The sequence below is a fragment of the Haliotis rufescens genome, unplaced genomic scaffold (genome assembly GCF_023055435.1).
Source record: "Haliotis rufescens isolate VD_foot unplaced genomic scaffold, xgHalRufe1.0.p SCAF_3, whole genome shotgun sequence".
NCBI classification, from domain to species: Eukaryota; Metazoa; Mollusca; class Gastropoda; order Lepetellida; family Haliotidae; genus Haliotis; species Haliotis rufescens.
The window spans coordinates 22,867,866-22,891,210 of NW_025964001.1; the positions used below are offsets into that span (position 1 = coordinate 22,867,866).

At 41.5% G+C, this 23,345-nt stretch overlaps 1 protein-coding gene across 2 annotated transcripts in view; it reads right to left on the bottom strand.

Annotated features, from left to right (window-relative positions):
• Nucleotides 1-21,598, bottom strand: part of LOC124146474 (DNA helicase MCM8-like) — a 32,527-nt gene extending 10,929 nt beyond the window's left edge. For both annotated transcript variants that reach the window (XM_048403924.1, XM_048403923.1), the window contains exons 1-17: nt 20,865-21,598; nt 20,015-20,143; nt 19,264-19,346; nt 18,520-18,580; nt 18,193-18,281; nt 16,842-17,001; nt 15,853-15,953; nt 14,873-14,914; nt 13,930-14,015; nt 13,659-13,744; nt 12,590-12,658; nt 7,288-7,474; nt 6,237-6,267; nt 4,650-4,712; nt 2,719-2,787; nt 1,107-1,184; nt 4-141 (exon numbers count right to left, since the gene is read on the bottom strand). In XM_048403924.1, coding sequence (XP_048259881.1) covers nt 4-141; nt 1,107-1,184; nt 2,719-2,787; nt 4,650-4,712; nt 6,237-6,267; nt 7,288-7,474; nt 12,590-12,658; nt 13,659-13,744; nt 13,930-14,015; nt 14,873-14,914; nt 15,853-15,953; nt 16,842-17,001; nt 18,193-18,281; nt 18,520-18,580; nt 19,264-19,346; nt 20,015-20,143; nt 20,865-21,024 — 1,632 coding nt within the window. In that variant the 5' untranslated portion in view covers nt 21,025-21,598. The remainder of the gene's footprint in view (nt 1-3; nt 142-1,106; nt 1,185-2,718; nt 2,788-4,649; nt 4,713-6,236; nt 6,268-7,287; nt 7,475-12,589; nt 12,659-13,658; nt 13,745-13,929; nt 14,016-14,872; nt 14,915-15,852; nt 15,954-16,841; nt 17,002-18,192; nt 18,282-18,519; nt 18,581-19,263; nt 19,347-20,014; nt 20,144-20,864) is intronic.
• Nucleotides 21,599-23,345: the final 1,747 nt, after the last annotated feature.

Consider the following 23,345-nt stretch of genomic DNA (forward strand, 5'->3'; position numbering starts at 1 on the left):
CACCATAGCCTCTAAGAGAGCTTGATGCTGATTGGTCATCTTGTCAAACTCATCTATGCAACAGCAGCCCTGGTCAGCCAAGACAAGAGCACCTGCTTCTAGGGCATAATCTCCGGACCCTCCATCCTTGGACAGTGTCACCTGGCAGACATCAGACAGCCTACAATCGTTGCCATACACTACTCTACCAACTCAAACTACAGGTAGTTCTCTTTGCAAACAGGGCGTACTTTCACACCCTAGCTTAGATACTACTCATGTAGCTACCAAAGCTGCCTGTTACTCAGGACACATTTCCATAACCATCTCATCCAAGACACTTGCTGAACAGATACAAGCATTTTACAGAGGCTGACAGAAGATAACAGGGACTTTGTACACAAATATGCACCAAAATTAAGCACTTGACACTGAAGTCACATAAATTCAAGCACTTTTCACATCAGTGCACAAACTTTCATTTAATGATTTAACAGAGAAACCAGTAAAGAGATACTGAAAATGTGTACAATTTTCTATCCAAATCAACTGGAACGCTTGTCATTGAAGTCACATAAACATCTTATCAAAGACACTTGTTGAAGAGATACATGTTCAACAATGTGTTTGCAAAGAAACAAATTAGACAGCGATTTTTTCTTCTTTCAACTGATAAATTAGATAAAAGGAAAATACAACTAAAATCATGTTTTGAATAAAAGCCATCAAGCCACATCATTAGAACACATATTTCATTTTTAAATATTCAAACAGCTGGAAATACAATGGGATTTTGTTCAAGAAAATAATTAAAAGTGAGTTACATATTTCATATCAGTTATGTCATATCAGTGTGTCAGTGATGAAGGTCGAGTCACAATATGGCTGAAAAACTGCCGATGTTACTTAAAAGTTTAACTCACCCCTTGAAGGTCGTTGATGCTGAGTAGTGAAACCATAAAGCAATGGTGTAGTCCTGTGATAGCCCAAGGATCATAATTCGGATGAACATGGGATTTGAACCTACCACCAGCAGATCATCGACCAGCTAAGGGAGGTAACAAGTAATGTGCAGTACTTAGATCACTGCGACACCAGTACCTAGGAAGAATAAGTAAGCTACTTACAGTGAGGCCTGACGTTGTTGTGGTGTTTCCACATACATACACACTCCTGGGGGCGATGTTCGACACGGCCTGCAACATCTGCAACATAAACAGCATCCTTGCAGGCAGTGCTAACAGAGCTCTACTAGCTTCCAGGCTAGTATGAAATGAAATTGATTGTTACCTGCTTATTTATAAATTCAAGTCACATATGACAATGAAATGCATGTTTTACAGTTTATGTTTTACCTAAACCTTGAAATTACTCTGACCACCATTGACAAACGTTTCAATCCTTAAGGTCCAAATACCACAAATGTACTGTAATGTAACAGAACCAGCAGTGACACAGATACATTTGAAATCTTCTACACTAAGGGGTGTCCTCTAATCATGTGCACATTGTTTCTAAACAATATTTTCAAATCTTCATGAATGTTCAGGAAGAGTCATCAATTACAGCTATTTCAAAGCAATTAAGCACTTCAGAAAATACTTTCTTTCATATTAGTCATAAGCCTCCATTGCATTATACAGTTTGGAACCGAACTAGTATTTGTAATAGACAATATTCCAATTCATATGTGTGAGTGAGTGAGTGAGTGAGTGAGTGAGTATGGTTTTATGCTGCTTTTAACAATATTCCAACAATATCACGGCAGGGGACACCAGAAATGGGCTTCATACATTGTACCCATGTCGGGAATCGCACCTGGGTCTTCGGCATGAAGAGCGAACGCTTTAACCACCAGGCCACCTGACGGCCCCTCCAATTCATATGAAATGCCAAGAACTTCTACTTACAGATCATACCTCCTCCCCAATTGAATCTTAATGGGAAATATAATCAGATGAATTAAGATTAATATTAATTCAATATTCAATCTACTCATGGACACGCATGGACAGAAGCAAATTGCAATTATCTGTGAGAGTATTTGTTCACTCAGCAATATTCCAGCTATATGACAGTACCCTGTAAATAATCAAGTCTGGACATGAAAATCTAGTGATTGATATTATGAGCACTTATCCACGCTGACGGATTAGTTTGGACACCATTGACCAATTCCCCAAGCCTGACCACCAAATCCATTGAGTTGTGTCTTACAACCAGCATAGGATGCCTGGGACTAGTTCTAACCAATAATCACTAGGGGTAACTTGCAATGGAAGAAACACAGAAGTTAACTCTAAATTTACACATGGATGTGTCCTTTCTTACAATTTAAGCACTCTACATTGGCTGACAGAAGAGAACAGAGACTTTGTAGATACATATACATCAACATTAAGCACTTGTCACAGAAGTCACATTAATTCAAGCACTTTTCACATCAGTGCACAAACTCTCTAGTCCCATGTTAAACTTGACTGCTTTCATTTAACGATTTAACAGAGAAATCCGTAAAGTGATATTGAAAGCGTGTTCAATTTTCCACACGAATCAGCATAGATGTCACATAAATTCAAGCGCTTTTCATATCCGTGCAAATCAGGGTAAAAAAACACTCCAGCCTCTGGTTTTGAAGGCCTCTAAACGCTCTGCCAAACTGACACTAGTCCAGACAGAAAGAAACTGACAATGGCCCTTAGATGTTCTTCAAGAATACCCTGCAATAAGTAAACAAACCTGACTCTTCCCCAGCCCCGGGTCCCCGACAACCAGTATGTGTGGATCTCCTCGGACCGGGATACGGTTCTGAAATGTACGAAACAGATGAACATCAAACAATGTCTTAGAATTGTACATGACTTCCTACTTTCCAATAACTTACTATATACTGAATTCCTTGAAAAAAAGAATAAAAGGTCTGCATCAACCTTTCAATTGTTTCAATATCATGGACACTTATATTCTGAGGAGTCAATTATTATTCAAATCTCACATCACAGGGAATTCATTTGAAGCTATTTAGGAGGCTTGGATGTCTAGTTTTTCCCACCCAGCAACCTGGGCTGTGTTCCCCAAAGTGATCTTTTCATTATAGAGCTTCATAGTTGTAGCGCAAAGACAGCTTTGCGGAACGGGCCCAGTTAATTCACTCTTTGTTGTTTATAAAACCGGCAAATTTTTCATGATTTTATTTTCAGTCTTTGTCAACTCAGGGATGCAACTTAACCTGAAACATGTACCAGCCCTTATGTTGCTAATAAATAAGGACACCTAAAGAGCCAGAAATACTACAATCAATGATACCTTTAACCTTAAATAGACTGTGGCTTGTGTCAAGTTGCCCCCCTGTAGCTACAGCACTTCATACTGGTGACAGGGTGACTCAAAAATGCAGGGTTTGCAATTAACAAGTCTGCTAGTTTGACACTAGTCACATTTCCTTGTGGACTACCACTTCTACCATTACCCTATTGGTAACTCTGTAGCAGTTTATTTTTTGCAGACTGGTGAAAAATTAACTCTGGCCCTGATTCCACTAGAGGACTCCCGATACACAACAGTTTCAGGTAGGTGAGTGAGTGAGTGAGTGAGTGAGTGAGTGAGTGAGTGAGTGAGTGAGTGAGTGAGTGAGTGAGTGAGTGAGTGAGTGAGTGAGTGAGTGAGTGAGTGAGTGAGTGAGTGAGTGAGTGAGTGAGTGAGTGAGTGAGTGAGTGAGTGAGTGAGTGAGTGAGTGAGTGAGTGAGTGAGTGAGTGAGTGAGTGAGTGAGTGAGTGAGTGAGTGAGTGAGTGAGTGAGTGAGTGAGTGAGTGAGTGAGTGAGTGAGTGAGTGAGTGAGTGAGTGAGTGAGTGAGTGAGTGAGTGAGTGAGTGAGTGAGTGAGTGAGTGAGTGAGTGAGTGAGTGAGTGAGTGAGTGAGTGAGTGAGTGAGTGAGTGAGTGAGTGAGTGAGTGAGTGAGTGAGTGAGTGAGTGAGTGAGTGAGTGAGTGAGTGAGTGAGTGAGTGAGTGAGTGAGTGAGTGAGTGAGTGAGTGAGTGAGTGAGTGAGTGAGTGAGTGAGTGAGTGAGTGAGTGAGTGAGTGAGTGAGTGAGTGAGTGAGTGAGTGAGTGAGTGAGTGAGTGAGTGAGTGAGTGAGTGAGTGAGTGAGTGAGTGAGTGAGTGAGTGAGTGAGTGAGTGAGTGAGTGAGTGAGTGAGTGAGTGAGTGAGTGAGTGAGTGAGTGAGTGAGTGAGTGAGTGAGTGAGTGAGTGAGTGAGTGAGTGAGTGAGTGAGTGAGTGAGTGAGTGAGTGAGTGAGTGAGTGAGTGAGTGAGTGAGTGAGTGAGTGAGTGAGTGAGTGAGTGAGTTGGGTTTAACGCCGCTTTTAACAGTATTCCAGTTATATCACGGAGTGTCAGTTTAATGTGAGGGGAAAGCCCGAAGTGATACAGATGTTTACCACTTTGGTGAAACCCACAAGCACGGGTATGGTGCTGACAAACATAGAAACATAATCGGGGCGAACCGGAATTTGAACGCACAATCATAGGTTTCTGGCGAGCCCATGGGACACAACTCTGCACCTTAGATGACTGGGCCACCCGTGCCCCCGAGCTGAGTAGAGAGTGTAAGTACATACCTGAAGACCTGCTCAAGCTGACAACAGAGAGGTGGCCGAGAGGAGTACTACGTACCTTGTCATTCGTGTACTTCTGACCTCCACCAAACATGCCTAGTGTCAGGCCTGCCTTCACCAACTGAAGAAACAATCCACAACGAAAATTGGAATTATCATTTTATATTATTGAAACTGTCCTAGCTACTTGAGGTGTAACAATATAGTGGGCCAACGAAAATTTGAATTATCATTTGATATTATTGAAACTGTCCTAGCTTCTGAGGTGTAACAATATAGTGGGCCTACAATACGATACATATCCAATACTATGGGTGTGATACGAGTCATATCGGAATCCTGATACAGTACTTTGCAGATGTATCACAACCCTGGATCATTTGTTTTGAAATTTCAAAGAGTAAAGATGGGAAATTGTAGGGCAGAAACATATAGGCTTGAGGGCACTGTGAATGTCATGCCATTCATAGCCAATCAGGAATACTGGAGAATCTGTGTAAGCTGGGTGTTGAACAGGCTCTATTATTATTCATGTGTTTATACAACACGACTTGTAATGTAATGTATCGTATTGTATGTATCACGAAACAGGCGTTGTAAATCGATGTATTGTATCATGGCCACATATCGCAATAAAATGCTGTATTGCTGTATAGTTACACAACTACTAGCCACATATATTTTTGAGAGAAGACAAAAGAGAGATAACAGATTTATATAAAAAGTAACTAATCAAGCACATTAATCGTGTTTTGAGTGAGTGAGTATGGTTTAACGCCGCTTTTAGCAATATTCCAGCAACATCACGGCGGGTGACACCAGAAAATGGGCTTCACACATTGTACCCAAGTGGGGAATCGAACCCGGGTCTTCGGCATGACAAGCGAACGCTTTAACCACTAGGGCTACCCTACCGCGCCCAATCATGTTTTGATGAGGCTCAATTGACCATACTACAAAGCTACAAACTTGACTCCCGGGGAAAATCACTCCCTATCAAATTTATGAATCCTAAATTGTCAAAAGGTTTACTTGGATACTAACTGACAAGTATTGCTGTTCTGTTTTATCTGGTATCTGGTTTGTTTTCTACATCAAGTGTTTGAAATTTTTTTCAGAAATGCATGATTCAAACAAATTTTCCCAAAAGCATTTCAACAAGATCATATTTTATATGGTATCAAAGAAATTCTATGGAGCTTGGATGCTGTATCATAAACTTTTTGAAAATGAGGAGCAGCTTTCAGTATAGTTATAGTTTTATACTTAAGACTTTAATGTTTGAGACCATGTACTTTCCTGTACTGCAATATGATATATAAGCTTTAACAGTTTATGCATACTTGATGTACCTATGCAGTTTATCTGTATTACTAGAGTGAATGTGTGAGAGAAGTATGTTATTTTCCGTGAAAAATCTTAGATGTACTGATGTCATGGGCTTTTTGCTACCCGGGTGGAAGCCTATTTTCATGTAACAGGTACTTCTTGAAAACAATAAATGAGAAAAAAATATGTACTTTGTATCATCATGTCATGTGATACAGGTATTTGGTATCATATCCAAGGCCACGTATTGCATATGCTTTAAAACATCCACATGTGATTGAAATCAGTTCTGATCAATGTAACCATGGTGTAATACCTCATGTCCATAGATGGTAGGGCATAGCGACCTGCAACAAGAGCATCATTATCACTTAATACAAATAAATCATTTTTATGTCAATGTCTATTATCTTTGTATGATTTCCTAATATGAAATAACACGAGTTTGTACACAACCTCAAAGCATCCTCATGAAATTACTGATGTACACATGCATGTTAAACATTGAATTGGAATTCTTTGAGCACAAGATACATTCATGGCTGGGATCATTCATGCAAACTTTCAGCTTTACAAGAATTGCTTGTTTGTTTGTTGTTGTTTAACGCGTCACTCAAAACTATTTCAGCTATATGACGGCGGTCTGTAAATAATCAAGTCTGCACCAGACAATCCAGTGATTGACATCATGAGCATCACTCCACGCAATTGGGATACAATGATATGGATCATACAAGTCAGTGAGCCTGACCACCCAATCCTGTTTGTCGCCTCTTAAGACAAGCACAGTCGCCTTTGACGGCAAGCATGGGTTGCTGAAGACCTATTCTAACCTGGATCCTTACAGCCCTATAGTTTCTCAGATGTCTTTATTATAGTAACATCAGAAAAAAGGTAGGATGTAAAGATCATAGCTGGTATTACAGGTCTATGTTGTTGTTTTTTGGGTTGTTTTTTTTATTATTCCCAGAGTTGTAGAGTAGTACAGTATTCCATCATAAACATATTTATAGGCCTAAGTTGTTCTACATCATTTCATAATCATACATGCAGAAATGGCTGAGTAAAGGGCAAAATGACATTTTTAAAATGGCTGCTATGTAGTTTTAGATGGACATCGGAAATGTAAAAGTTGATGGATGGACGGACCATCACTAATGAAGAGAAGAGAAGAGAAGAGAAGGTGTGTCATGGTTATTCATCAGACATCCATTTACAAAAAAGACTTCATATATCAAAGTTTCTGATCCTTCCCAGTAAGACATCAATGTTTGATTCTACGCAATCCTAACAAACATGTGTGATATGTATAAAATCCAATTCATGCACTGAATTCATTTAGGAATCAATAAATGAGTCCAACTCACCCGACCAGAAGCCTGAAGAGATTGTCTTGACTGTGTATTTCCTCTATAGCATACAGCTCCTTCATGGTGAAGTCCATGGCAAGCCCGGAGCTGCCCTCCCCTCCAGACTTGTTGCCCTTCAAGTTGCTCACAGAGTTGGCGTGGAGGTACAGCAGGAACATACACTTGTCCTTGTTCCTCCCCTTCCCTGCAGCACACAGGATGGTTGGTACACACAGTACAGTCGGTACACACAGGACAGTCGGTACACACAGTACAGTCAGTACAGTCGGTACACACAGGACAGTCGGTACACACAGGAGTACACACAGGATGTTCTGTGCACACAGTACAGTCAGTACACACAGTACAGTCGGTACACACAGTACAGTCAGTACAGTCGGTACACACAGTACAGTCGGTACACACAGGACAGTCGGTACAGTTGGTACACACAGTACAGTCTGTACACAAAGGACAGTCGGTACACACAGTACAGTCAGTACAGTCGGTACACACAGGACAGTCGGTACACACAGGTGTACACACAGGATGGTCTGTGCACACAGTACAGTCAGTACACACAGTACAGTCGGTACACACAGTACAGTCAGTACAGTCGGTACAAACAGGATGGTCTGTGCACACAGTACAGTCAGTACACACAGTACAGTCGGTACACACGGTACAGTCGGTACACACAGGATGGTCTGTGCACACAGTACAGTCAGTACACACAGTACAGTCGGTACACACAGTACAGTCGGTACACACAGGACAGTCGGTACACACAGGATGGTCTGTGCACACAGTACAGTCAGTACACACAGTACAGTCAGTACAAACAGTACAGTCGGTACACACAGTACAGTCAGGACAGTCAGTACACACAGGATGGTCTGTGCACATGGTACAGTCAGTACACACAGTACAGTTGGTACACACGGTACAGTCAGTACAGTCGGTATACACAGTACAGTCGGTACACACAGTACAGTTGGTACACACAGTACAGTCAGTACAGTCAGTACACACAGTACAGTCAGTACACACAGTACAGTCGGTATACACAGTACAGTCGGTACACACAGTACAGTTGGTACACACAGTACAGTCAGTACACACAGTACAGTCAGTACACACAGTACAGTCGGTATACACAGTCCAGTCGGTACACACATTACAGTTGGTACACACAGTACAGTCAGTGCAGTCAGTACACACAGTATAGTTGGTACACACAGTACAGTCAGTACAGTCAGTACAGTCGGTACACACAGTACAGTCTGTACACACAGTATAGTTGGTACACACGGTACAGTCTGTACACACGGTACAGTCAGTACAGTCTGTACAGTCGGTACACAGTACAGTTGGTACACACGGTACAGTCGGTACACACAGTACAGTCGGTACACACAGTACAGTCGGTACACACAGGACAGTCGGTACACACAGTACAGTCAGTACAGTCGGTACACACAGGACAGTCGGTACACACAGTACAGTCAGTACAGTCGGTACACACAGTACAGTCGGTACACACAGGAGTACACACAGGATGGTCTGTGCACACAGTACAGTCAGTACACACAGTACAGTCGGTACACACAGTACAGTCAGTACAGTCGGTACACAAAGGATGGTCTGTGCACACAGTACAGTCGGTACACACAGTACAGTTGGTACACACGGTACAGTCGGTACACACAGGATGGTCTGTGCACACAGTACAGTCAGTACACACAGTACAGTCGGTACACACAGTACAGTCGGTACACACAGGACAGTCTGTACACACAGGATGGTCTGTGCACACAGTACAGTCAGTACACACAGTACAGTCGGTACACACAGTACAGTCAGGACAGTCAGTACACACAGGATGGTCTGTGCACATGGTACAGTCAGTACACACAGTACGGTTGGTACACACGGTACAGTCAGTACAGTCGGTACACACAGTACAGTCGGTACACACAGTATAGTTGGTACACACAGTACAGTCAGTACAGTCAGTACACACAGTATAGTTGGTACACACAGTACAGTCAGTACAGTCGGTACACACAGTACAGTCTGTACACACAGTATAGTTGGTACACACGGTACAGTCTGTACACACGGTACAGTCAGTACAGTCTGTACAGTCGGTACACAGTACAGTTGGTACACACGGTACAGTCGGTACACACAGTACAGTTGGTACACACAGTACAGTTGGTACACACGGTACAGTCGGTACACACAGTACAGTCGGTACACACAGTACAGTCGGTACACACAGGACAGTCAGTACACAAAGTTCAGTCTGTACACATAGTATAGTTGGTACACACGGTACAGTCAGTACAGTCTGTACAGTCGGTACAGTTGGTACACACGGTACAGTCAGTACACATGGTACAGTCGGTACACACAGTACAGTCTGTACAGTCGGTACAGTTGGTACACACAGTACAGTCGGTACAGTTGGTACACATGGTACAGTCAGTACACACGGTACAGTTGGTACACACAGTACAGTCTGTACAGTTGGTACAGTTGGTACACACGGTAAAGTCAGTACACACGGTACAGTCGGTAAACACAGTACAGTCGGTACACACAGTACAGTCGGTACAGTCGGTACACACAGTACAGTCGGTACACACGGTACAGTCAGAACACACAGTTCAGTCGGTACACACAGTACAGTTGGTACACACGGTACAGTCGGTACACAGTACAGTCTTTACAATCGGTACACACAGTTCAGTCGGTACACACAGTACAGTTGGTACACAGGGTACAGTCGGTACACACAGTACAGTCGGTACACACAGTACAGTTGGTACACACAGTTCAGTCGGTACACACAGTACAGTTGGTACACAGGGTACAGTCCGTACACACAGTACAGTTGGTACACACAGTACAGTTGGTACACACGGTACAGTCGGTACACAGTACAGTCTATACAGTCGGTACACACAGTACAGTTGGTACACACGGTACAGTCGGTACACAGTAGAGCCAGTACAGTCAGTACAGTCGGTACACACGGCACAGTCAGTACAGTCGGTACACACGGCACAGTCAGTACAGTCGGTACACAGTACAGCCAGTACAGTCGGTACACACGGCACAGTCAGTACAGTCGGTACACATGGTATAGTCGGCACACACAGTACAGTCGGTACACACGGCACAGTCAGTACAGTCGGTACACACGGTACAGTCTGTACACACAGTACAGTCGGTACACACAGTACAGTCAGTACAGTCGGTACACACGGTACAGTTGGTACACATAGTACAGTCAGTACAGTCGGTACACACGGTACAGTCATTACAGTCGGTACACATGGTACAGTCAGTACAGTCGGTACACATGGTACAGTCTGTACACACGGTACAGTCGGTACACACAGTACAGTCAGTACACACAGTACAGTGTGTACACACGGTACACACAGTACAGTTGGTACACATGGTACAGTCAGTACACACAGTACAGTCGGTACACACGGTACAGTCAGTACAGTTGGTACACAGGGTACAGTCGGTACACACAGTACAGTTGGTACACACGGTACAGTCGGTACACACGGTACAGTCGGTACACACAGTACAGTCGGTACACACAGTACAGTCAGTACAGTCAGTACACACAGTACAGTCAGTACAGTCGGTACACACGGTACAGTCAGTACACACAGTACAGTCGGTACACACAGTACAATCGGTACACACGGTACAGTCGGTACACACAGTACAGTCGGTACACACAGTACAGTCGGTACACACAGTACAGTCAGTACAGTCGGTACACACAGTATGGTCAGTACAGTTGGTACACATGGTACAGTCAGTACACACAGTACAGTCAGTACACACAGTACATTCGGTACACACAGTACAGTCGGTACACACAGTACAGTCAGTACACACAGTACAGTCAGTACAGTTGGTACACATGGTACAGTCGGTACACACAGTACAGTTGGTACACACAGTACAGTCAGTACAGTTGGTACACACAGTACAGTCAGTACACACAGTACAGTCAGTACACACAGTACAGTCAGTACACACAGTACAGTCGGTACACACAGTACAGTCGGTACACACAGTACAGTCGGTACACACAGTACAGTCAGTACAGTCAGTACACACAGTACAGTCGGTACACACAGTACAGTCCGTACACACAGTACAGTCCGTACACACAGTACAGTCAGTACAGTCAGTACACACAGTACAGTCGGTACACACAGTACAGTCGGTACACACAGTACAGTCAGTACAGTCGGTACACACAGGATGGTCTGTGCACACAGTACAATCGGTACACACAGTACAGTCAGTACAGTCAGTACACACAGTACAGTCAGTACACACAGTACAGTCAGTACACACGGTACACATGGTACAGTCAGTACACACAGTACAGTCGGTACACACAGTACAGTCAGTACAGTTGGTACACACGGTACAGTCGGTACACACAGTACAGTCAGTACAGTCGGTACACACGGTACAGTCGGTACACACAGTACAGTCGGTACACACAGTACAGTCAGTACAGTCGGTACACACAGTACAGTCGGTACACACAGTACAGTCGGTACACACGGTACAGTCAGTACACACAGTACAGTCGGTACACACAGTACAGTCAGTACAGTCGGTACACACAGTACAGTCGGTACACACAGTACAGTCGGTACACACGGTACAGTCGGTACACACGGTACAGTCGGTACACACAGTACAGTCAGTACAGTCAGTACACACAGTACAGTCGGTACACACGGTACAGTCGGTACACACGGTACAGTCGGTACACACAGTACAGTCGGTACACACAGTACAGTCAGTACAGTCGGTACACACAGTACAGTCGGTACACACAGTACAGTCGGTACACACAGTACAGTCAGTACAGTCGGTACACACAGGATGGTCTGTGCACACAGTACAATCGGTACAAACAGTAAAGGTAAGCTGACAAGGTAAGGATGTCATCTGTGGAATGACTCCACGCCCTGCTACTTACTCCCCCATCAACAGAAGGCACGTTCCAGGCCGCATAGTAGGGTACTGAGACTTATTTAAAATGAACGTGCTCAGGCCCACGTTGGGCGCCAATGTATCGACCATAAAATTTCAGAGTCCCGTGATGGGTATACCACAGACCTTCTGATCAGAGGTCAGACGCCTTGTCCACAGAGGTTAACCCCGTCGGCAAGCTGACAAGGTAAGGATGTCATCTGTGGGATGACTCAATGCCCTGCTACATGATCATAATAACAGGACATGCTGACGATGTTGTACTTGCCTTCCTCAAGACTGTTGACTTTCACAATCCCCGACACAGTCACAATGTCCCCAGGTACACAACTGTCCACTGAAATACACATTGACATGTACTGATACACACTGACACACTGTAATACATGTTCATACACCTTAATAGTTAACACACATTGTTACACTAAAACACATCTGGACACATACTCTGATACAACAACAACAAAATTGATACACCAAAATACACTTTGAAACAACAACAAAACATTAGGATTTTCTTTTTTATAATTTGTTTTCCCCAACAAAAGATATGTCCTCAGGTTTTTAACCAAAAGAAACTGTTGGACATGCCGAGTGTCCTGAAAAGAATGTGTTGTGAGAAAAAACAGATGTTCAGCTCATCATATCACAGAAAAATGTGTGTGTTTTGAAGCAGTGACCGACATATTATCCTGACTCAACCAAAACTCCCACACCACCAAGAATACGTAAAGGTAGGTCTCTAACACAACTAACTTTATATTGATACACTGATATATATATATACATCGATAGTAATGATACACCTAAAACACAATGATACACCAACAATTTTGAAACACTGACATATATGTCTAGAAAGTACACTGCCTGCAAGCAGAATTGTGGTAAGAAGTCCTGGGGCTTCACCCATCAAGTATTACACATACCTTAAAGGCATTGTAGCCACCTGATTCTCATTAAAATAAGCGTGAGTGAGTGAGTAGGGTTTTATGTTTAACGTTGCTTTGAACAGGTTTCCAGTTGTATCAAGGCATGTCAGTTTAATGTGGGAGGCAGGACCAGAAGGTGTACAGGTCTCAGATGTTAACCACTTTGGTGAAACCCTCGAGCACAGCTTTTTGTGCTAACAAACCTAGAAACATAATCAGGGAGAACCGGGATTCGGACAATCAAAGGTTTCTGGCATGCCCAAAGGATGCAAAGCAAATTGCAGCGCCTAAGACAACTGGAGCACCCATATCCACCAAATAAGCATGAGATACAAGAGACCTGGTCTTCCCTGGATCACAGAAATCACTTCCAACAAGTACATTAAATTCAAGATAGTTCCTCACCTAAGTCTGCTGTCAGTTCACAGTCTATTGTACGTGGTATCCTTCCAGATTCCTTCTGACCTCCATCTCCCATAATTTCCTGAACCCTAAAACACCATACATCTACTTTGAACATTTAGAATAAGGTGAAATGGAAAATAAATTCATAACGGAAATAAATTTTACATCAACATGGCCAGTATAAATAACTTATCACATTAACATCCCTTTCATTCCGAAAACCAAGGAGGGAAGCAAATCCTTTATCTACAGTAAGAGTCTTGTACCATACCTGACAGTTTGCCAATCAATAGTTTCAGTTTGACTTGAGTTGCGTTGTGGGATGAATGTCTTTCCTCTGCACTGCTGAGCAGGGCACTGGTGTGAAGAAACTCATATTAAGAACACAATTCTGGACTAAAGGTATTGTCAAAGAAGTTTGAAACACATGATACATAGCTAAGAATAACTTTGGCAGCTTTGGTAGTATAATCGTCAGCCAGGGATGAAAACTAGCCTGCTAGCCCGGACCAGTTTTGTTAATGCTAAAGGTATCCAAAGGCCTTAGAATTTCAAAGATTTACAAGGTATTGCTATATGTTATCACTATTCAGGGTAGTAGACTTTCTTGGTTAATTTCCATCCCTGCCAGGGAGCTGAGAATGATATTCAAGAGCACAGTAATCCATTGACAGGGTTTATAATGGTGTGGCGTTTCAAGCGTACACTAGTGTGTGGATCTAGCATATCATAATTTTTCTCATTATTGTATTATGTCATGTAGCGATCAAAAGTGACACAAGTATGCACGGAGAACATGTCACATGATATGGAAAGAAATACTTATTTCCTTAAGATATTTATAGGAAATGGATGAATATTGTTCTGTATCATGTCGTATTGGATTACCACCATACTTTGTATGTTTGTTTGTTTGTTGTTTTATGATGCACTCAGCAATATTTCAGCTTTATGAAGGCTTGTAAATAATTGAGTTTGGACCAGACAATCCAGTGATTGATACTGTGAACAATGACCAACACCGTCGGGACGCTCAGTCAACCAAGCTTGACCACCCAATCAATGAAGTCACCTCTTACAACAGTATAGGTTGCTGGTGACCTATTCTAACCGGGACTCCAAACGGGGGCATAACCCTACTACTGAGATGTATCTGTTACTGCTCTATCTCATAAACAGACTCACTCATAAATACCTTATCATTCTATACTTACCTTCGTGGGGACAATGAACTTTCCATCAGGTAACGATATACTCTGTGAAAATAAGAAGAAAATGACACAAACTGCTGCCTTAATTTACACAAAATATAAGGTCACAGTTTGAGACCTAAATAAAAGAAGAAGTTATGCCATGACAGATTAACTATAGCAATATGAAGAATCAGGCATGCCATAACAGAGTAATAAGAAAGAATCGGGTGGTGCTTAACTTATTTTGCATAGGATAGTTAAGCAGGCTTATTATTACATGACTTTGTTCATTGTTTAATGCGGCAGTCAACATTATCCCAGCCATGCCATTGTGGTTTTGTCCCACAGTCAGGGAACAATGACCCACAGTCAACCAAATCAATGAGCCTGACCACCTGATCTTTAATTGTTATGATAAGCATAGTATTACGGATACCTTTTCTTATCAGGGATTCCCAAAGGTTAAAAACATGTGCATCTAAGGACTTGCAGAGTATCCAGCACATGCTCACCTTAGGTTGAAAATTATAATGTACCAATAGTGCCTTCTACATGTAAAACCAGTTCAGCAGCATCGTACAGGTATGTATTGTTATTGCATTTACCCAGTGCATTGAGATATTATTACTTGTTGGTTTGTTGTTTAACGCCGCACTCAGCAATATTTCAGCCCTATGACGGCGGCCTGTAAATAATCTAGTCTGGACCAGACAATCCAGTGATTGATATCATAAGCATCGAATCCACGCAATGGGGATCGATGACGTGCATCAAACAAGTCAGCGAGCCTGACCACCCGATCCCGTAAGTCGCCTCTTAAGAGAAGCATAGTCGCCTTTTACGGCAAACATGGGTTGCTCAAGACCTATTCTACCCTGGATCTTCAAGGGTCTGAGATATTATTACATTTAATATATAATAACTGTAGTACCATGACTATTAGCCAAATCGCTAGACATCACTACTAAACTTTATCAGAGTGTGGGCGATGGAATACAAACCTGAACAGTCCCACAGCCAGCACACTCAAACGCCATAGCAGTGCACAGGGGCTTGATGTTGCTCACCCTCACTACTGTGCCCTTCACACACACAAACTTCCCTGCAAAGTGAAATCCCAATCTCATGAAAATCAGATCTTTGGCTGATCCAAATTATTAAGTACCCCTCAATCAACATGTGACAAACCCTCTATAGGTCACCCGCTATAGGGGAAGATTTACCACCCAATCAAAATGAAAGCTGCGTGGGCATTGGGACCAATCAGGTGTGATGTTTCTAAAATGTTTCGGCTACACAATATTCTTAATTTTGTCAACAAGTCTGTTGTCAGTGTCAGTCTGGGTTTCCGATTTGAAAAATCTGGTCTGAACATAAGAAAACCCACACTAAACACAAATGATGCTTTAGTAGGGAACCCTTTTGGGTGGAGATGTTATGGCACGAAAACGACAAGGTATTAAATTGCTTTTACTATTCTCAATTTTAGACCGCCCATTAATCTCCATTTTCGAGATACAGAAATCAGATGTGCTGCTCTTAATGTTTTTGTTTGTTTGTTGTTTAACGCCGCACTCAGCAATATTCCAGCTATATGACTGCGGTCTGTAAATAATCGAGTCTGGTCCAGACAATCCAGTGACTGATATCATGAGCATCGATTACACAGTTGGGATATGATGACATGCATCAAATAATTCCCCCCAATTATCTGAATGTAGAAGCCATGGATGAATAAATATCTAGTTTAAGTTGTTTAACACTGCAATATTCCAGTAATATCACTGCAGCCTGGACAGTCTTCCATAAAGCAATCATAACATTAAGTCGATTAATTCATTAATTTCCGTGACTTACGACAGTCATAGAACTAAGATCGCTTTGTAAATAGGGGCCCTGTCCAACACAGTATACAAGCAGCATACTTTAGTAACAGTAATATATTGTAACAATGAATAGGAATGGATATCCCAATGCCTCATGTTCTTACCATAACAACTTGCCTTTACATTTTTCAGTGGTATGGGTTGTGCAAAATTGACAACCCTGGCATGAATGACAGGCACTAAGACATCACTGACTACAGCTTGGCTGCTTTCTCCGTCCCGCAGGTCAGCAGCAGCCTCTCTTTCATTCTTCTGACAAACAGACTAGAACAAGATATTTAAATTTTGCAATAAACCATGTACAACTTGGAATTTTTGATACATGTTCATGCAATAAACACATTATATACCAGTATATCAATACTGTTTATCAGTTAAGCTTATCACAAAAAAAAACGTTACATGATCTTTAAGGAAATGTTGTCCTTATTTTGAAGATGGTCCTGACTCTTTATGCTGTGTCATCGTACATGAGTGGAAAGCCTAAAGTGAGGCAGGTCATTAACTCTTTGGAGAAACCAACAAGAACAGGTATGGTGCCGACAAAAGCAAGGATGCCGATCGAGTTGAATCTTAAACCAAGAAGATGCAATCAGCTAAGGGAAGCAACCCTGCACAGTGAGGTGCAGCACCTTAGGCCACTCAGCCACCTATGCCATGTTACTATCAACAGTTTGTACTGGTAACCAAATTTCACAAAGTGAACAAGAAAGAAAGAGTGGACTGACTGAGGCTTGTTAATTTCACACTACGGCACAGTGGGAACTATGCATGCGTGTGTGTGTGTGTGTGTGTGGGGGGGGGGGGGGGGGGGGGGGGGGGGGTGTGTGTGTGTGTCTGTACTAATCGGACTGTATAGTGCTAACACGCTGAGAAACAATGCCACAGTTTAACACAGATACTCCACCCAGACAGATTATACTGGCTCCAAGACAGACAGTCCTTTATCCTCTAATGCCAAGCTCTAGGCAGGGTAACAAAAAGTACCATCTTTTAACGTCTTTTGATAGGACACAGCAAAGAAATTAAACCATAGACCTTTTGCCATATAGACCCACATTACCATGATAACAAAGGATAAATACACAAATGGAAATAAGTTTGCATTTTTCAAGACATTTTTGCAATGAATTTAACTTATCAGACAATCTTTAACAGATGATAATTATATGAAGCAGTCTTGTTGAACGGATAATGGAACATAGTCACACAGGCTGGCCTGTGCCAGTGGTACTCCTTTAGGGTTAGAAATTGGCACTAGTCCTGTAGTCCTTGCCAAACTGCCCAATAGTTAAGGTATCACAGGGACTAGTAGAAATGTGTCCTTTTTAAGGGTTTTGCTATATGTTGTCATTATAAGGACTAGTGGAAACCTATTAGTTTCTACCGCTGCTCCATTGACCATAGGGTACTCTGGCTAGGAAAGTGACTTCATTCATTTTATTTTGCACTTACCTGGTGCATAGCAAGCCCCATGCAGGCCAGAATGTTGTCAGGCATTTCTCTCATCTGTGCAGCCAGCTCTGGGAGGCCCTCCATCAATACTGAAACACACAACGAGTGAGTGAATGAGTTGGGTTTTACGAAGCTTTTAGCAATAGTCAAGCAATATCACAGCAAAGGACCCTAGAAATGGGCCATATACATTGTACCCATGTGAAAATCGCACCCAGGCCTTTGGCATGACGAGATAACGCCTTAACCACTAGGCTACCCGACCTCCCCGAAACACACAATGAAAAAAACAGCAATTCTTGCTGAGTCATCACCAATAGGACTTACACTGATCTGAAGACAAATCTTTGAAGTCGACTGTGAAAAATCCTTTCACCTCAATTTCAGACTGAAATAAAAAATATCAAAATATCATAACTTGAACAACATCAAGCTAACAACAACAAAATCTGATGTCCAGATTTTGTAAAACAGATGCAGACCTTCTGCTTTAAAACAGAATCTATATGCTGTCTTGCATGGCAGAGATGAGGGGTGAATTAATAATATAGCCTCATAGGTGAAACCACAAGAGGAGGGGGATTTACCATGATGTTCAAAATATAGTGACAAAATTGTTATTGGCAGATATGGTGCAGCTAGTTAGACAATACATTCAGGGAAAGGTGAGTGAGTAATGTATAAAACACCATATTTTACATATTTCAGCATTTGAGCCTTAGAAATTCATTGAAGCATTAAGAACTGGTTTAGAATTATAACTTCAAATGCTATTAGTCAATGATAAATACCATCATTGCATTCTTACTGGTACTATCACGCCTTGTCAGCTTAATGTGTGAGACAAGCCCAAGTGATGCAGGCAGTAGTCGTTAAACACTTGTTTAAATGCACGAGGAAAGGTATAGTTCTTACAAATCAAGGATCTTTATCTGAGCAAATCCAAATTTCAAACCAGTGCCCAGCAGATCCATGGCACAGCATCATGTTTCATCATGAAGCTCTGTATCAACCCTGCTTCTGGGGGTCAAGAGGAAATCTATAAATACCTCAGTAAATGTTTTAACTTACTAATTTAAACATCCCTGACCAGCTGAGGAAATACTTTTCAAATATTTGAACCTTCTTCACTGTTGGCGAGTGGTCAGAGTACCCTACAAGAAATTTCAGTATGTCAGTATATTCAATAAACATGTATGTGATGAAAACATTTTGAAACTAAACCATGTTTGTGAGAATGACACTGGTTCATTTTCCAGAAAAACCTGGAAAAAATCTAGAAACATTACCTAGGCAAATCCGGGATTCGAACCTTAGATCATAGGGTGCTGGCATGCTAAAGGGATGCAGCACTGCACAAAGAATTTTGGAGCCCTAGAGGGTGCCACATGAGCCCCTAATGATAAAGGAAGATTTCTTAGCCATGTCATGCTACCCTAAAAATGTACAGCCTTTTTATTTGTATATTTCTAAAACCACATGGTTGGTGATCATTATCAGCAAGTTGCATCAGCAATTGTTCAGCCACATAGCTTGAAGTTGAAATAAAAATAGAAATGAAACAATAAAAACACATTATACCGAATGATCTCACAAAAGTAAATTGATTATATGAAATAAATAGTGTTTGTATGCTACATAACCATAAGCCAAGGTATTAAAACATAAACTAAATGGGCCTTTTACAGACAAAATATGGAGTGAGATACCAAATATGTCAGAGAATAATGACACAAAGCCATCACAACAAATCAAACATTTCTGTTACCAGTGTAAGCAAAAGATATCTAAAACCATCAATCACAGTATATAATAATGTTACCTTCATCTGGAAAATATGTTTTCCATCCTTTGTAAGGTGAGGAAACTTCAAGACGAGTCTGGACCATTGGTTGACGACGAGGACTTGGATCATCCATTAACCTCATGCTTCCCTGAGAATTCTGTGAAGCTGTTAATAAGGTTAGTATAATTTAGTATATATATCATTTATTAGATTATCATCAATATTCCCTGAAAGTGAGAAAGGATGTATTAAATGTTATGTTTTTATTCTTTTTACAGAGTGAGTGAGTTGGGTTTAACGCCGATTTTAACAGTATTCCAGTTATATCATGGCGTGGCAGCTTAATGTGGGAGGAAAGCCCGAAGTGATGCATGTCTGAAGACGTTTACCACTTCGGTGAAACCCACGAGCACGGGTATGGTGCTGACAAACCTAGAAACATAATCGGGGCGAACCGGGATTCGAACCCTCTGCACAGCGAATCGCTGCGCCTTAGACTGGGCCCCCCGCCCCCCCCCCCCCCCCCTCTTTTTACAGAAAGACGATAATGAGATGAATTTACTTGAAATGATAATATAAATATCAATATATAATTTGTCTATTCATACCATGGACACTTCATACGATCTATATTTAGGGTCCATATGTTCGTAAATATGCACAACAATTCAGAATTTAAAGCAAAAATAACTTATAGAGGCCTTAAGCCTATTTCCAGTTTAGGTCTCATTGTTATAACTAACGTACAGTACAGAAATGTTACCATCACTGTCCATTTGGGTAAATGTGAACTTGCTACTCAGCTAGATTGATCTACATCATAAACTATACCTTATCTGACAACCATATTGCAGCTTATTTACAAATTCTCCCAATCACAACTTACAATTTCCCCTGCCTCTCCAGTTTCCTCTTCCATTTCCTCTGTTGCCATACTGCTTGAAGTACCCACCCCTGCCACGCCCACGACCCCAACCCCTTCCTCTCCATCCCCCACCACGGCCCCAGCCTCTTCCACCTCCGCCTTGGGTTTGATTCTGGCTCATTTATACGGCAATAATTTGAGGAGGAAGGTGTTAGCGACTGGAAGGACAATCCTGCAATATCAATTAGGAAGTGTCACAGAAGCAACCAGGAGCGTGATGATCACTGATCAGTGAAGCTATCAGCAAGACTAAATCAACTGTGTGTCGTCTGGGCCCTCTTCACAAATCATCAGCATTGATAATTCTGATTTGCCTAGATTTGGTTTAGTTGCAGCATCACTGATATTGATACATTTGCTTCTTTCGAAGTGCTATTTGGCATTCTCGTCCATTCGGAAGTGCTTGTTCTTTTAATATTAATAGTTTATGTTTTGATTTTGCCGCCTGCAGTGGAAATGTTTCAGAGGAGACAACTCTCAATTTTAACCCCAAAGTCAAATTTGCAACCCACTAAAACCACCATTCTGTTCTTCTAGTACCTATAGAGAAACGCCATATTATATTTAGAATTTACATGGTGAGATATATGTTTACATTATCTCCATAGATCATTGAGAAGGTTTCCCATAACAATTAGTTCAAACTGTAACAAAATTCAATTTTAAATACTTGTAAATATTATACGTTCTAAAAGATTTTGATATTGGAAGGAAAACAACCATTGCCTTATGGGATCGGAGTCGATTATACAAGAATTTTAAGTCATTATTCGAAGGTGTGGTCACAATACAGACAAAATCCTATATACCACAATCTTGTGTGTCTTTTCTACTAAATGGTATTTTCTGTCATATTCGAATAATATATACAATTAGAGCTTTTGTTTGTTCATCTGTACATGTACGAGGTTATCGAAACAAATATTGTTTCTCGATTTTATATCACTTCTATTGCATTCTGTTGTATTTGATTACAGTATTTTTGTTACAAAAAGAATGATATTTAGATATATCACAGTCAGATAACAGCAATTAAAAGTAAAAAATAATAAGTACAGAGACTTTCCATGACAATAAGCGCCGGGTCTTTAAGCTGAGTAGAAACAGTGACGCTTATTAGAAGGAATGCGGTATACTGCACCGGTCGTGCTTAGGGTTACACTCAAATACTGAAATTAAATTATTAAATCCAGAAAAAAATGTTAGTCCAAAACGCCTTCCCTTTTGTTATACACTACACGTCCTGTAACAAAATACAACATGATATGCTTTGTTCGAAATGAAACCTCTTTGACGATTGTAGTCTATGGTTATTGTCGACTGGAGGAAGTATGGGGTGTCAGAGGCCCATTTCCAGTCTACACTAGAATTTGTAAGAAGTGACGTGTGGCAAACTGAGTCGCTTGTTGTAGTTGGTGTAACCAGGGAGCCTATCTCCGTCAAGTCAGTCTCCCTGGTGTAACCCTTCAGCTACCAACACTGAAGTGGCGACCAAAAGGATCTGGTGGTCACGCTCGGGGTCTTGGTTGTAAGCGAGCCATAGTACATGGACGGCGTGGATCGTTTCTCACAGTATCAGCCACTGGGTCGTCTGGTCCAGAAACATTTACCTACCCGTCGTCATAGAGCTGGACTATTGCTGAGTGTGGCTTTAAACAACAAATTGATATTAATAAATAATAGAGTTAATGGACAAACGAAGACGTGATTCAACCTTGCTTTGACTGTAATAGATACGCGTCTACATGGTTTTCAACAGCTTGTTCCTTTACCTAAAACATAATACGTTCAATTACTCTACTGTATTCAACTATTCAACATGTAATTGAGAGCTTATTGTAAATTACCGAGAACAATTACACCAATCAGTTATAACAACAATATTAATACCTCAACTCGGACTTGAATTGCTGTCAACACTGTCCTGGTACCTGGTTTGGTACTTTCATTTCTTCTGTATTTTCTGATTGGAAACTGACATAAAAGTTACCGATCACCTTTTCAATGATGGGATCTACGCATCTCAAACAGCGGAAAGGGAAGTCTTCTTCTGTCCGGCAAATTTCATTTTTACGGGCCACAGTAATCACATGATACAGCATGTTGATTTTTTCTGACATTCTTCTCGCATGCAACACATCGAATCGTCTAATTTCTTACTTGTTTTATGTAAGTTTATTATCATTTATTTGACCAAGGTGTAAAAAATATAAGGTGCCGTTTTCGCCAGGCAATAGTAGCCGTTTTCGCTTGAGTCGAGGTGCCGTTATCGCCATTCGGTGCCGTTTTGCTGAGGTGACGTTTTCGCTATAACCCCTTTTAATGACGATTTTTAAAAAGTATTTCATTTAGATCATTTTCATTTGAGATCCTGACATCTAATATAAGGGACGTAACTCTGCATGTCGAGTGTCAACAACTAACACTACTCATCATCTCTGT